Source organism: Solanum tuberosum, unplaced genomic scaffold (assembly GCF_000226075.1).
Source record: "Solanum tuberosum cultivar DM 1-3 516 R44 unplaced genomic scaffold, SolTub_3.0 scf00394, whole genome shotgun sequence".
Taxonomy (NCBI): domain Eukaryota; kingdom Viridiplantae; phylum Streptophyta; class Magnoliopsida; order Solanales; family Solanaceae; genus Solanum; species Solanum tuberosum.
The window spans coordinates 209,459-225,809 of NW_006239329.1; the positions used below are offsets into that span (position 1 = coordinate 209,459).

Below are 16,351 nucleotides of genomic sequence, written 5' to 3' on the forward strand. Positions count from 1 at the left end.
AATTAAAAAAATATAATAATATAAAAAGGACAAATGATCACTAGAATGAAATTTATTGTTAAATAATTATTCTATTTTGAGGTTTAATAAATTATTATGCAATAATATCAATTTAATAAGGTGTTGGAACATTATCATAAATTTTAGGATGAATATTTTTAACTCATATATAATTAATATTTAATCTCACTAAAAATCAATGTTATTATTTTTTAATTTTTTATTTGAAAGAAACAAAGAATTAAAATTAGATGGCTAGTTATTTATCCAATAGAAAAATAATTATCATAAATATTTATCAATCTAATACGGTGTTGGAACATTACCATAAATTTTAGGATAAATATTTTTAACTTATATATAATTAATATTTCATCTCTCTAAAAACCAATGATACCATTTTTTATTTTATTTTGTGATTTGAAAGATACAAAGAATTAAAATTATATGGGTAGTTGTTTATCCAATAGAAAAGTAACTATCATAAATATTTGTCAAATTAATACGGTGTTGGAACATTACCATAAATTTTAGGATAAATATTTTTTACTTATACATAATTAATATTTCATATCACTAAAAACCAATGATACCATTTTTTATTTTGTTTTTTTATTTGAAAGATAGAAAGAATTAAAATTATATGGATAGTCATTTATCCAACAGTAAAATAACTATCATAAAAGTTTAATTACCCCTTGTTGATAGAATTATATGAAAAGAAAAATAAATAATTTTTACTTGTATATCCAATTGGTATATTATATTTTTACTAGCATTTTAAAAAAAACTCTATAGTAAGTTATTAAATGATATTATATCCAAATATAAATATAAGTATATTAAAATATAATTATTAAAAGATAAATTAAAATTATAAATACCAAATTTCCTAATAAGATATACTATCAATTATTGATTTATAACTTCCTTGCACATTAAATTTATAAATATATTTATATTTTCAATTATTTATTTATAATAACTTTGTATGCATAATGAAATTTTGTCTTCATTTAATATGCTTCGTTATAGATATTGTCTCATAGAAAGTGTAAGCATAAAATTTTCATGATATGTTGGGTGGTAGTGATTTATTGTTGTCATGCTTTATTTTTGAAAAGCTAAATCACATAAACTTTACTCAACATTTTAAGATATATTTTTATCTCATATTAATATGAGATGACTTTATAGTACTTTTTGTGTAATGAATATCTAAATTGTATTTTTAATACTCAATTAATTTAATTAAATTTAGCTTTAAAAATTAATCAGATTGAAGAAAAACAACAAAATTTAGTGTAATGCTAGTGGTACTTTTTACCACATTGGTGGAAGACACATGATCCTTAGCATTTATAATGCTATTAGTTAGAGCATTGGTAGAAGAGAGTAATTACATATAGGTTGGGCATTGGGTAGTGGGCTAGGATTAAGTTAGTGCAATTAAGTAGAGTGTATGGGGTGTCCTAAGTGTATGGGGTTCAAGAACAAAATAATTAATTAGGAGATACTAATTATTAATATTGTCTAGAAAAATTCTTTTTTGTTAATTTTTACAAAAATAAATTGGTATATTTTTTTGCAAGAAAATTCCCAAGTAATTTACCTGCGAAATATAAATCCCTAGGTAAATTACTTGGGGATTTTAAAATTCGCAGGAAATAATTACCTAGGAAGGTTTTATCATCGGAATTTTTTTGGTAGGAAAATCCACAGGAAACTTAGTTTCTTGCGAATTTTCATATGTAATCCTAAGGAAAATCCCCATGTAATTCACATTTTTCTTGTAGTGTATATGTTATTCTTTTTTAGACGAATTAAAAAGGAAAGTAAATCGTATAAATTGAGACAGAAAGAATAATAGAGAATCCAGTGTTTACTCTAGCATAAGAAGTGGGGAGCTTTAGGAAAATATATTATTGGTCTGATTTTCATTTAATTTTTTACCATTAATACCTTCAAATAATACTAGATATATGCTATATCGAATTTAGTTAGATGACTATGAGTTCACATGACATTTTTTTTTTATACAATTATAAGTGGAACCTAAGGGATCATCTAGTCATACAATCCATAACACACAAACTAGTATACCATTGCAATGGATACAAATTAAAATTAGAACTAGGGGAATTTACATAATTAAAAATATTTATATAATTTGCTTCTGATCTCGATAAAACTACTCATCCATGTTATTCCAACAAAAAAATCTCTAGTTTAATTTGGTTACGTTGGCAACCTCCACCACAAAACACCTTCAAACTTAATTACTATTTATATGATTAGTTGTCGATACTTCGCTTCTAAACCAAAAATAAATATTTCATTTTATTTGTTCATTTTAATCCATCAAGAGAGTTTTATTATTTTTTCTATACTATTCTTAGTATTAATTAATAACTATATAAAGTAGTATTTGTCAAATTTAAAATTTTAAAATATCATTAATAAAGTCAGTTTGATAAGATACATCTCTAATTAAATCTATTTTAAAAGGTATGTCAGGTCAACTTTATTTGATAGAACTTAACTTTACATATAAACTAGTATATCTTTGTAAAAATGCTAGACAGTCATGTTGACCTAGTGCCTACTTACTCCATTTTATTAGATGTAGTGGTTATTCAATTTTTGAACTAAAGGATACATTAGAAAAGTGTCCTTAAAACAAAAATTAAAAGACAATAACACCTTTATAAATACTAGACAGACATGCTAATTAACCTAGTGTATATATGTTTTCTCCTCTTTATTAGATAGTTATTAGTCTGGTACATCCATTAATTGAACTTAGTGGAAAAAAATTTTCTCAAGAGAGTAAAAATCACGACCAATCTCTAGGATTTCTCTCAATAAAATACTTAACAATATTTAAAAGATCTCTTAGACTAAGAAAAAGAACTTGTTTGATCTCTCTCTTGCTCACAAGAATTGTTTCTTGCTTTATGTTCTCTCAATTTAGCACATCATTATTAGCATTGCATATATGAGAAACATAAAAAGAAAATACTATTCCATCTGTTCCAATTTATATCGACTCACTTTCATTTTTTGTTAGTTTAAAAAAGAATGACATGTTTCTATATTTAGTAACAATTTAACAGCTTTAAAATGTTCATTTTATCCTTAATAAAATGATTTATAGTCACACAAATTTCTATTACTTATTTTAGACCATAAATTTCAAATGTGTTTCTTTCTTTCTTAATTCGGTGCCAAGTTAAACTACATCACATGAATTGGAACAAATGTAGTATCTCCTAAACCTAAAAAATAAAGGAAGTAGAAAGTATGTTACACACTATTCATTTTAAAAATAAAATTGTTTTCCACCTGATGTCTGGTGCCTGGCTGCCTGCATTGGAATCCCAACTAAAAAGTTGGATCAGCATTGCAAAGGTCATTCTGAAGGTAACGCACCCAATAAGATTTTTTTCATAGCCATAGCTCGAACCCGAAAATTCTAGTGAGGCAATTCCACCATTACACCACAACCCATGTTGGTCTCTTTCCGTAAATCTAGCATCAATTATGACTACTTTATTTCTTACCAACTTGGACTCATGAGTAACAACAAGGGTCTACCTAATTTCCCTATAGTATTATTTAGGCTGCTGCTAGGTCAATTTTCATGAAACTACAAAATATTTCATGTGAAAGATAATGCTACACTCCTGGGATAATTAACTATTAGACACTATATAAGAACTAATTACTAGAAGGACCAGGTCCTTTAGCTTGTAGTTAACCAACCGAACTATCATATTTGTTAATCATCAAAATCATGATTCAACCTTAGTAGTAAAAGAAAACGTTTCAGAATACAACAACATTGAAATTATATTTCACATTTGTACTTTTGGAACGACGATTACATTTATCCCTCATAAATGTATAGATTACAATTACCATCATATTTCAAATAACAATAAATTAGTTAAGTCCAAGAGCATGTCAAACAACATTAAAACAAAAGAGTAAAAAAAAAAAGAAAAGAAAAAGTGTAACATCATGATAAGATGTTATATAACGATAGGACCGCGTTCATATAAGTGTAGAGGCAATCTAGGAGTAGGAACAACTTGTAGAGGTGTTTGCATATAAGTAACAGTTCCAGGACTCTCCAACATGTCAATGTCATCGCGCTCAATTCCAATAGGTGGAGACCATTCAAAATGGTGTAACAAGTGAGCTAACATAGAAGTAACCATATTGATAGCTAGATTTGTACCAGGACAAATACGTCTACCAGCACCAAAAGGTAAAAGTCGAAAATCATGCCCCTTCATGTCAATATCCTCTTCAATGAATCTTTCAGGTCTAAATTGCAAAGGATCCTTCCATACTTTAGGATCTCGTCCAAGTGCCCATACATTGACATGTACGATTGTACCCTTAGGAATGTTGTAACCACCAATTTTGACATTAGCACTAGCCAAGTGAGGGAGCATTAGTGGAGTTGGAGGGTGTAACCTTAGTGATTCTTTAACTACACTTTGTAGATAGGAGAGTTTGGACATATCGGATTCGGTTATGACCCGGTCCGACCCGATAACCCGGTCCAACTCTTCTTGGGCTTTTTGTTGAACCCTTGTGTTCTTGACTAATTCAGCCATAGCCCATTCAACAGTTATAGCCACTGTATCCATTCCAGCTGTCACCATATCCTGTAATAATTAATTAAAATAATTTTAAGTTATAGAAAATTAAAATTATTAAAGAGTAAATAGTTTCTTAATTTATCTAATTCATGTTCAAATAGGATTTGCAATTAAATTTATATAAGCATAGATTTTAAATCTATTTTTTTGGGAAAAAGGACAAATATACCTCCGAACTATCGTAAAAGGTATGCAAATACCCTCCGTCATACTTTTGGGACATTGGTGTCCCTGCCGTCCAAAAACTAGAGCATAAATACCATTTATACTAGCAGACATACACGTGTCATAAGCTTATCCACCGCGACCCGACATTTATTAAATATCATATCGATGGATAAGATTGCGCCATGTGTCCCTATTTAGTCTTCCGTTAGAGTGAAGGGCATATATGCGCTAATTTTTGGACGGCAGGGGCACCAATGTCCCAAACATATGACGGAGAGTATCTGCATACCATTTACGGCAGTTCAGGGGTATATTTGTCCTTTTCCCTTTTTTTTGTTTGGTAACATAGAATAGGGGAGGATTATGGAACACATTCAAAAGTAGTGTAGTGGAGAATTATTGAGTTTATGAATAATTTTTTTTTTATTTCAATAATTGATTCATAACATATTAAATAATAATTTAGTTAATACTTTTTCTTCTGGTGGAAGACATGTTAGTTAATGATCACGAAAACTAAAAAACATATTGTGTTGTTTTCCACTTGTAATACCTAACTCGTCTATTTCTTTAATTACTTTCATTAATTTACTATGTATTCTTCTTTACTTTATTTGGTCCTCTTAACCTAAAATTGAAGAAAAGTAATTGAGTTGGAAATTTGGAATTGTTCTTGTAGGGAAATTTAACTAACTAAATCGAAAAGAATATTTTCTACGTTACAACTTATATATGACACCATCTAGATTTCAAGAATTAAACGATTTTTTCTTTAATCATGATTTCTCATATGTAATATGTAAATTTAATGTCAAAAAACTACAATTCATGTCTGAACTAACGGTCAAAGTTTAAAAAAATTATCTTTCAAAATACGTAATGTGTCTTATAAGTTGAAATAAATGTAGTTGTACTAAATATGAAAAAAAAAATATGTATACTAAAAAAAGTGTCGTTTTGGGATGGAGGATAGTAATGTAAAGGTTTCGTAAAATACTTACCCAAAGGAGGCCAATAACAGTGTCATCACTTAACTCATATTCTTTTTGTAGAGTGAGCAAAGCATCAACAAAGTGTTGTTTGGTTTCACCAGTTTTTTTCCTTGCAAGAGTGTGTTCTTCCATAATAACCCTAGTAAACCTATCCACATGACTATCTTGAGCCTTAAGAGCTTCATTATCATCCTTGAAAAAACAACTTAGCCATGGAACAAAGTCACCTAGGTTAAGTTTTCCTCCAATTTTCATCCCATTGGAGACTATCTCTTTGAGTTCTTTACCTTGTTCATCAACTTTACCTTGTGAGTCCATAAACCTTTTACCAAATGTTAGTCTTGTTATGTTGTTGAATGCTACTAATCCCAAGTAGCTCCTCATTATCAAGCTTTTACCTACACATTTGCATATATCAATAATCAATTAGTCATAGTTTGTGGAGTATCAAACAAGAGCCGATTAAAAGTGGAAAGAGACTATCTACTTGTAGTTAAGGTTATCGAAGAATAGGATATACAGTGTCACCCTCTTATGGACATAAAAAGAGAAAAAATGGAATATGCGGGATTGAATGTGAAAACAGATTGTTTACTTGTTATCAAGCTTATATTAAATAAATAAATAAAAGACATACATTATCACCCTCTAGTGGGCTATTATTGAACATTGTAAATATTTGATCAAGGCCAAATATTTTGAGGAAGGAAAATCAATATAATATATAGATTTTCTCGCACATGAAGACACTAACGTATAAAAAGATTTGGTAGTCTAGAAAAATGTGCTCAAGGAAATGTATCTCGACTTGAGCAATGTAGCTTAGGAAAGTTTTTAAAAAAATTATTTAATCTTTTCCAACATACCAAAAAATATGAAAACTAAGCTAAAAAAAAATTGTAATGTCAATTAGTGTAGATTTATAATTGGAAAACAAGGTACATAAGTAAAATATTGTTAGTAGTGTATTTAATTGATTTGTGATGCATGTAAAAACTAAGGCAATAATCGAGTATATGAAACTCTTTTCTTTTCAGAAAAAGAAGGGAAAAAAAAGCCAAATAAATCTCCACCCTTCCTTTGGGTTTTGGATTTTTTTTTGTTCCATAAATTAATATTTATTAATTAGCATTATGTGTTCCATTATGTATAATTTTTTTAGTTCCAATGTGATAGTGTCTATGTACTTTGAATGTTCTATATACATTTGTAAAGTTAAAGGTAACTCATTAGGGGTATGTTTGGTGGGGGTGGGGGGGGGATATTTTTTTAATTTTCTCTTATTTGACTAATTAAAATATATATTTATTTAAAATCTCTAAAAAAATAAGTTCCTTAAAACTAGAAAAATGTTTCTCTAATGAAAGTAGAAAAAATAAGTTCTACAAAGGACATAATATTCTACATCGATTGTCTTCTCCCTACCCTTCAACGCACACCACCCCACATCCTTACACCTTACCCCAATTCTCATAAGAATTTGAATTGTGTGAGTTCAATCTTTAAGCTCTTAGCATTGAACTCATTATATTTTTAAAGATATGAATTTTACTAATTGTGACAATTTTATCGATTTTTTTCACATAAATTATGCAACGTATTGAAAATGTTAGGTTCAGATAAACTCAATATTGTAACATAGGATCTACCCCTATCAATCCTCATAATATTTATCTAAATTAAATTACAAATATTTTTACAACTATAATTTATACTTACACACCAAACACAAAAATAAATAAAAAAATACCTTTTATTTTTCGAAAAAATATTTTTCATTAAAAGATTTTCCTTTCTACCAAACACACCCCTAGGTGTCACTTTATTTTACCAAACCTCCGTATAAATATGAATTACAAACAAAAATAAAATATTTGTCACTAAAAAAGTATCTTGTCTTGCACTTTTTCATCGGTTTTGTTGATATTAGGTGCGGCCCAATATCCATATTAAATTTTATTATTTAAAAACACACATTGAATGTTGAGATTAATTACGTATTGAATTTATGATAGTAGATTCATAATTTAAAAAATATTAGTAATTGTTTCAGAAGAAATGAATGAAACAAAAAATATAGTAGAGTTAGGATAGATATGGTATGAGTTCTACTCAATGCATGTTAGATATAGAGACGCATACTAGATCGATATAAACATCATGAGCTGTTTTGTAATAAAATCAGTTATTGCTAATATACCCTTCTTCTCGATTCCTTCTTCCATAACCAAAAATCAAAAATAAATTAGAATATGAAAATTTTAATATTTTTACCCTTCTTCTACTCCAATATAATATATAGTAAGTAGTAATTATTTTTACCCTTCTTCTACTCCAACTTTAATTTTTTTAATTAGAGTGGGGTAAGTCAACACTGACTCCTAACAAGTTACTGTCTTTTTTTCTTTCTCTAACAGTTAGATACTTGATGGCTTCACTTAAATCATACAAAGTTTTTGTTTTTATCTACAATAAGATTCAAATTTATAATATGCATGTACTTGACGAAAACATCACACATTGTGTTGTCACTACTAGACTAAGGTCCTAGGGGTTTTCCTAACTTTATTTCGTTCTCATATGTGTGTAGATTGTGGGTTGGTTTACTTGTCATTTTCTTTTCTTTTTCTAACAAGACTAGAACTTTTATGAAATTTGTTTATGAAATGTAAAAATTTGCATGTCATTGTATACTTCTTTTGAAATTTGAATAACTCAATTATGTAGTCAATGTAAATTTGTACTTTTATGTGGAAGAGAGAAGGAGTTGGTCTTCTCTTTTTCTTACATAGTAGTATTAGTTAGTATTGTTATTTTGTTATATTCTCCTTTTAATTCTTTCTTGATTATACTTCATTTGAGTTAAATATTCTATTAAAAATAATTTTTTTATTTCCTATAAAAATAGGAATAAGATTTGTTTACATCATCACGTCTGACTTGTAGAACTAAATTGGATATGTTGTCATTGAAAAACTTAAATATGTGGCTATAAAAGGTGAATATTTGTTTCGAAATGTGATGATTCTAAACAAGAAGAATCTAATGAATTGAAGTTGTTGTCTCCTAAGAAAATTATGCACAAGTAAGGACAAAAAATGGAAAAATAAAAAGGAAGAATAAATATAGTCCAATAATTTTATAATAATGTAAGTTGTCTGAATATTTTTTAATTGTTATTAAGGGTGTGCAAAAATTAGTTTAATCGATAAATCAAATAAAAAAATACAATTGGTTTATCAAAATGGTTTAACAATTTTTAAACGATTTTGTAAAAAAAAAATATCTGGTGTTCGATTTTATGATTTTAGTTAATGATTAAACCAATAATTCAATAGGATAATATTAAAATTACTATTTTATTCATAATTATAAAACAGTGGTTTCAACATTTTACCAACTCTATTTCTTTAAAAATTTCAGTATTACTTTCGGTTGTAGGCAACACAAACTAGGTTCCTTGCCTCTCTATTGCGACATCTAATTCTCACTACACCAAAAATAATTTTTAGCGACAATTAATTAACAACAATAGTTTAATTGTAACATCTCGCAATTCGAAATAGCTAGGAAGAAGTTAAGAATTTGAAATAGTGATTTTTGGAAAGAATTGAAATCTCGAAATTTGTTTAAGTTAAAAGTGAGTTTTGGCCATTTTCAAAACGGCCATAACTCCTAGCTCAGGAGTATTTAGGAGCAGATCTTGATATGGTTGGAAATCCCTTGGAGAGATCTTTCCAACGCTGCCGAGATTGCACGATTTCGACATCGTATGAGTGAGATATGCCTTTCAAAAGTTGGGTTGTTGGATTGAGAAAAGTCCCAATCCGGATTTAGGGAAGGGCAAAGTAGTCTTTTCTCTAATTAATTTCCTAATTTAATTTTAGGGATTTATTGGGGTAAAAACATGACTTAGTCAGTTTGGAGAATTGAGAAATATGCTTAGGGCTTGGAGAAGAGAGAAAAGAAGAAAGAAAGGGAGACAAAGGCAAAAATTCGTCAAGATCATCCAAGTTTGCGCGTGGAATTCGTCGGGGGTGATCCCTATTAAGGTATGTGAGATCTTTTTGTGTTAGGTTAGTTCACCCACACACCAACTTGTTTCAATCCAATTGTTTTGAGTTGTTTACATGTTGAAGAAGTAAGGTTCTTGAAGAACAAATTGTAGAATTTTGGTTGGTTGAGTTGTTGATGCTTAGGGGTGAGTTGATTCATGTTTCCGAGTTAGATTGGTTGTATATTGAGGGTACAATTAATCCTAAGTGTTTGGGGAAGGAACTATGGAAGTTAGGGAGGTTCAGAGAGGAAGAACGGAAGAGAAAAGTCGGAAGTTGCTGGGCAAGGGCTTGGGGCGTCGCGCCTGCCAAAGCGCCACAAAAGTTCCTCTGAACTTTGGCCTCTGGCACGTCACGCCAGCCAGAGCCCTCTGAAGTTTGAGGGCTGGCGCCCCCGCGCCTCTCAGAGCACCAGGGACGCCAGTTCTCCCCATTCGTTTCCCACCTTTTCGTACTAGTTTCTAAGTGATGTACCTATGTTTCCTAGTCGATTCTAACACTCTAAGGTACATCTAAACATCATGAAATCATCCATAAACATGAGATCATGAACCTTGAATCCATAATTCAATTTAAGGAAAGTTAAGATCAAAGTCAAAGAAGTTAAGAGTCAAGTCTAGAAGCTAAGAAGCAAGTCAAAGTAAAGTTTCTTAAAAGTTTTCAAGAGTCTTTACTAAACGTTTTAACTTTGTTTTAAGGCTCAAGTTTCAAGTAAATCAAAGAGTAAGAGTTGAGTTCATTTCTCATGAAAAGCTATTAGGGAACTAAGTATTCCCAAAGAGTTTAGAAATGTTTTCTCATTTGAACAAGAAAAGGGGACATCGATTCCAAGAGAGCTTTTAAGCTAAGTTTGAGTAATTATCTCAATTCAAAGAAAGAGTTTTGTTTTACAAACATATGAGCTAAGAATATTTTGGGAGTAGTATTGAGCACCGATATGGGGATGCGAGTTCATATTAACTCAGGTCTCCGTGAACCATGTAGCCATCATGGGTAGTAAAGGATCATACTTTTTAGATGACTCCTTAAGATGCTTTTAGCATAGACTAGTGGATCCACTAAGTTAAGTAGTTCTATATGACGGCAAAGTATAGGAAAGTTTGGCAGCGTAATGGTAAAAACGTTGTATCACCAATTAGGCTCATAGTGGTGGTTGTCGGTTAGAGAAACTCCCACAGTAGTAATTGCATGGTTCCTCAAGGGTTTCTGTTTAGTATGAATGGGGGTATGGGACTTCATTCATGCATTGCACAAGTAGACTTTGAGAAGGAGCATGGTATGTCTTTTATGATATTATGATTTTGAGTTAACATCATGTTTTAAGCAGTTTTCCATTTTCTTTATATTGCACTTGTTTTAAACTGCTTTATAATGAAATGAGTTCAGTTAAGTTTATTCATGAATTGAGAAGAGCCAAGGTAAGTGTTTCTTTCAGAATCTTTTCAAGCCTATGTTATGTTTAGCATTCCAACTCGCATACTCGTGCATTCAATGTACTGATGCCAGTTGGCCTGCATCATATTATGATGTAGACGCATGTAACCAGGATTAACATCCAGCACGCCGTTGATCCAATTGAGCACTCCAAAGTCAGTGGTGAGCCTCCTTGCATTCCGAAGGACTCTTTTATTTCGTTTTCCTAGTTTTCTTTATTAGGATGTTGTGGGATCTGTCCCAACATCCATCTCAGTATTATAGAGGCTTCATAGACAGTCAGACAGTTAGTATTGAGTCCCTTATCTATGTATTTGCCGATACTTTATTTTGAGACATAAGTTGTCATTTTGGCTAAGATGTTATCATTTAAACTATTGTATTGAGTTTATTCTGTTGGGTTAAGTCTTCCGCTGAGTTAAGTATGCCAAGCCAAGGGTCCGCTTAGGGCCAGCAATGGTCTCCGAGTGCCAGCCCCGTCCAGGGTGTAGGCTCGGGGAGTGACATTAATTGCCGTTAAATATGTTCTTTTTGAAGCAATTAGCATTCTTTGTAAATGTTGTTAAAATCTATAGTGACATTGGATCAAATGTCAATTAACTAATGTTGGTAAAGACATTAACACTCTTTGTTAATGTGCATATATTTATCGCCACTAAAAGTTGTTTTTGTTATAGTGTCTTTCTTATAGTCACAAACTAGTATTACCTTCTCTCTTCTTAATTTTAGATTTAATTGTGACAAAGATAAATAGTTAATATTGTTTCCACAATTTATTATACGAGTCTTTAGAAGAAATTCGAACAATTCTATCTTCAATAAAAGTGATCAATGTTAAAATTTATGATGCACTTCTATTCTTGTTATTTTTTCTATTTTTATGAACATCGTGTATATGATTTATATGAGCATTATTCAAAACTGAACCATTAAGAACGAAAACTCGAGTAACTGACAAATGATTAAAAAAATATTTCATATAATGAAGTATTGTTATTGAAGATGACTATATTAAAATTTTATTATATTAAGTTACTGAATTCCCATAAACCCGTCTAATTTTTTAATAGGAGTGATATTATGGGGAAAAGTGAAAAAGCATACCTTGCTTTGTAGAATCTCTAAAGATGTCATGGATCATGGAAGTGACTTCATCTTCTCTAATTGGTCTAAGAGCTTCAATTCTCTTTGAAGTAAAAAGTTCAAGATTACATAGTTTTCTCACTTTCACATAATGATGTCCATAATCAGCCCAAATTAAATCACTCCCATTTCTACTCACATTTGCCAATGGTTTAGTCCTAAACCTATCAGCCAAATTTTGGTCATTATCTTTCAATACTTCCTTAGCAAGTGTTGCATTATTTATCACAACATTTAGTTGTGAACCTAGGTAGAATGAGAAAATAGGGCCATATATTTCCGACCATGCGGCGAAGCATCGGAACCTTATCGGCTCTATGTCGTAGAGGTTTCCGATGATAGGCCACGGCCGTGGACCGGGCGGTAGCTTGGCTTTCAACCGGCGGTAGAAATTGTAAGCAATATATATAAGAAATAGTGTTAAGGCTGGAAGTGCTAAAGAAAAAGTCATTTTGGAAATGTGTAATGTGTAATGTGTTTGGGGAAAATGAGGAAATCTACAGGATAGGAGGATAAGATTTGATGGGCAATGTTGGAGTGGGCCATTTTATGGTCGGTTTATCTTAGTTAGATTTGGGCTATTGGGCCATTTTTTGTACTGTCTTTTTTTTAAAAAAAAAAAAATGGCACAGCATATACTCTCTTTTAACTAATTTCCCCTTTTTATTTTTATAACCAAAAAAGGTTTTTTAAAATTAAAATTGGCATATTTTGGCCCTTTTGGCCCACGTTAATATATGGGAAGTAATTTATATTTAAATTAATTATTTTTTTAAGTTGGTGACAGCATGTTGCAGTTTTATTGGGAAGTGGGACTTTGTTCCCTTTTTTTTCTCTTCTTTTCTCATATACACATTTTCTTTGATTGGTGAATATTTATTGATAATGTAAACATTTATATCATTCTTCTTCAATCCTTTTAAACAAAAGTGTTAAAAGTTGATGTTATATCATCTCTAGAAGATTTGCATGTCTTCACTTTTTATATTGTTGTTAATTTTTTTCTTGGTTTTTTAATTTTTCAATTTGAAAGTTTTTATATTTAGGCGAAAATTAAGGAGATAGTAATTGATTGTGGGTATCAATTGCCATGGTTAAGAAAATATTCCTAGAATTATTCCTAAAAAAAGAGATTCTGGTTCTGATTTTGTTGAATCTCCACCCAAAACTTCAAATTTTAGTCATGCAAGTTCTTCACAGTATCCGATTCATAGTAAGGATAATTTTAAAGGTAAACAACGTGAATCGGTTGGTGTTGTTGATAAAAAATATTCAGAAAAGAGTTATTTCAGTTGAGGTTGCTAGAAGGAGAATGATTATAGAAAGTGATGAATCGTCTAATTTTGAAATATTTTTTACTTGTGTAATGCTGAGCATTTTAATTTCCAAGTGCAATCCTCATTTACACACTGAAGGAAGAATCTGGAATGTATACAAATTTTTAGTGAATGAATACACAGATATGTATGCATGAATTTTTGTATACATGATTGTCCATTCAAATGATAAAAACTCATTCATGTGATAAAAGATTATTCGATTCAGTGTTTACATTTTTAGTGAATGAATACACGGATATGTATACATGATTGTTCATTCACGTGATAAAATTCTAATCATGTGATAAAAGATAATTTAGTTAACTGTTTACCTATTATAAGTGATTGGATACATAAAGTATATAATTTTTGAAAAGGTATACATTGTAGTGGATAACATAGATTTATATGTCTAGTTATACTAATTGAATAATACATTGGCACACTTGATCTTTTCACTTTAAACTGAAACTTCTTTCGAATTGCATAATTTTCAATTATAGACTTCAAAATCTTCTTATCCTTGTATAGTTGACCTTCTGATGGTACGTTAGCAGCATCACTTTCAATAATATTGCATTGTTGAAAATATGCAATCTCCCGCGCAGCCATGCCATTATATTCAATTATATTCAAATTATATGTGTTGGTGTTACCATGAGCTATTATTTCGATATTGACCTCCTCATATTCTTCTTCATTAATTGGAAGTGTATGATGAATATCTATAGCTTTCCAAGTTATGCACAATGGATAGTCTTTGAAGTTTCCTGACCCTTTCTTCAATTCGATGTATACTCGTAATCCCATAGTGTTTCGTATCAACATCGGCATAGAATTGTCATCAATTTTATAATGAAAATCAAACGAATTCAAGGAAGTATCGACATTTAGATGACTTGAAAGCAAGCGAGTGAATCCGTTGAAATCAATGTATGTTGTAATAACCATCCCCTCCATGGAATAATGTACAAAATTATTTGCATTATCCCATTCTCCGCTATGATGAATCAAAACTATCAAAGATGTCATCTATTTGTTGATGTCTATAGTAGAACCTCGTTGATTTTTTTATATTGGATACATGAATTTTTATGAATTGATGGAGTTTATGGATACTGAATCGCTAATTATCTATGGTGAGTTTATATGGTTTCCCAAGTTCTGTTTTTAATGTTGTATGTGACGGTTAGGTTCACAAGAAAAAATTTTTTTAAAAAAAACCCCTATTAGTATGTCGTCTGTTAATATGGCTAATTTGTGGTCTCTTTTTTTTGGTCTATTCAATGTTATTTAATTATGGGCTATTTGTTGCTAATTTTCCATAACAGTTGTATATATATGTCATTCTCTTCTTTTTTTTCATTCTATAAAAGAGCTTTAAGCTCATTATTTGGTTAAAAAAACTAAGTAATGTGTAATGTGTTTGGGGAAAATAAGGAAACTAATGGTCCCTTTTAACAGGGAAATTTTTTAGATTCGTATAAAAGTTATTATCTCAGCAATAATGCCTAGACATTAATTTTCTTATACCTAATAAGTAATAAGTAATAAGGTGTGAAATCAAACTCTTACGATCTTACCAATCAGATGAGAATTTAGATAGTCAATTAGTTGGGCTACTAAGATTCCTCTTCTATATGATAGTCTAATATTTTCTGTTAAGTGTTTTTAAAAATAAAATGGGGTTAGGTAATTTTTTTTATATTAACTCACTTTCATTTTTTGTCAGTTTAAAAAAGAATGACATGTTTTTATATTTAGTAACAATTTAATTGCTTTAAAATGTCAATTTTATCCTTAGTGAAATGATTTAAAGTCATACAAATTTCTATTACTTATTTTAGATCATAAGTTTCAAATGTTTTTCTTTCTTTCTTAATTCGGTGTCAAGTTAAACTACATCATATAAATTGAAACAAATGTAGTATCTCCTAAACCTAAAAAATAAAGGAAGTAGAAAGTATGTTACACACTTTTCATTTTAAAAAAAAATTGTTTTCCACCTAGTGTCTGGTGCCTAATGACTTCTTTACTTTTCGCCTTTTCCTGGGGCATAGAAGGAGTTGATCCTGCCTGCATTGGAACCCCAACTAAAAAGTTGGATCAGCATTGCAGTGCCCATTTTGGAGATAACGCATCCAACAAGATTTTCTCCATAGTCATAGCTCGAACTCAAAACTTCTAGTAGGCAATTCCACCATTACATCACAACCTAGGTTGGTCTCTTTACATAACTCTAACATCAATTATGACTCTTTTCTTACCAACTTGGACTCATGAGTAACAACAAGGGTCTACCTAATTTCTCTATAATATTATTTAGGCTGCTGCTAGGTCAATCTTTATGAAACTACGAAATATTTTATGTGAAAATTAATGCTACACTCCTGGGATAATTAACTATTAGACACTATATAAGAACTAATTACTAGAAGGATTAGGTCCTTTAGCTTGTAGTTAACCAACCGAACTATCATATTTGTTAATCATCAAAATCATGATTCAACCTTAGTAGTAAAAGAAAACGTTTCAGAATACAACAACATTGAAATTATATTTCACAT

The 16,351-nt window shown here is 30.2% G+C and overlaps 1 protein-coding gene across 1 annotated transcript; it reads right to left on the reverse strand.

Annotated features, from left to right (window-relative positions):
• Positions 1 to 3,907: 3,907 nt before the first annotated feature.
• On the reverse strand, positions 3,908 to 12,952 carry LOC102590484 (cytochrome P450 98A2-like). The gene is made up of 3 exons (XM_006362569.2): positions 12,427 to 12,952; positions 5,843 to 6,231; positions 3,908 to 4,679 (listed from the first exon to the last, which is right to left on the reverse strand). The coding sequence occupies exons 1-3, from the start codon at positions 12,914 to 12,916 to the stop codon at positions 4,035 to 4,037; spliced, it is 1,524 nt and encodes a 507-aa protein (XP_006362631.1). The 5' UTR covers positions 12,917 to 12,952; the 3' UTR covers positions 3,908 to 4,034.
• Between the last annotated feature and the right edge of the window lie 3,399 nt (positions 12,953 to 16,351).

Excerpts from the sequence above, each read along its gene's own strand:
- LOC102590484 (XM_006362569.2), bottom strand. The coding sequence starts at position 12,916 with ATGACTTTTTCTTTAGCACTTCCAGCCTTAACACTATTTCTTATATAT. Across the intron at positions 6,232-12,426 it reads TAGAGATTCTACAAAGCAAG|GTAAAAGCTTGATAATGAGG; the intron begins GTATGCTTTTTC and ends GCAAATGTGTAG. Across the intron at positions 4,680-5,842 it reads CTGTTATTGGCCTCCTTTGG|GATATGGTGACAGCTGGAAT; the intron begins GTAAGTATTTTA and ends TAATTATTACAG.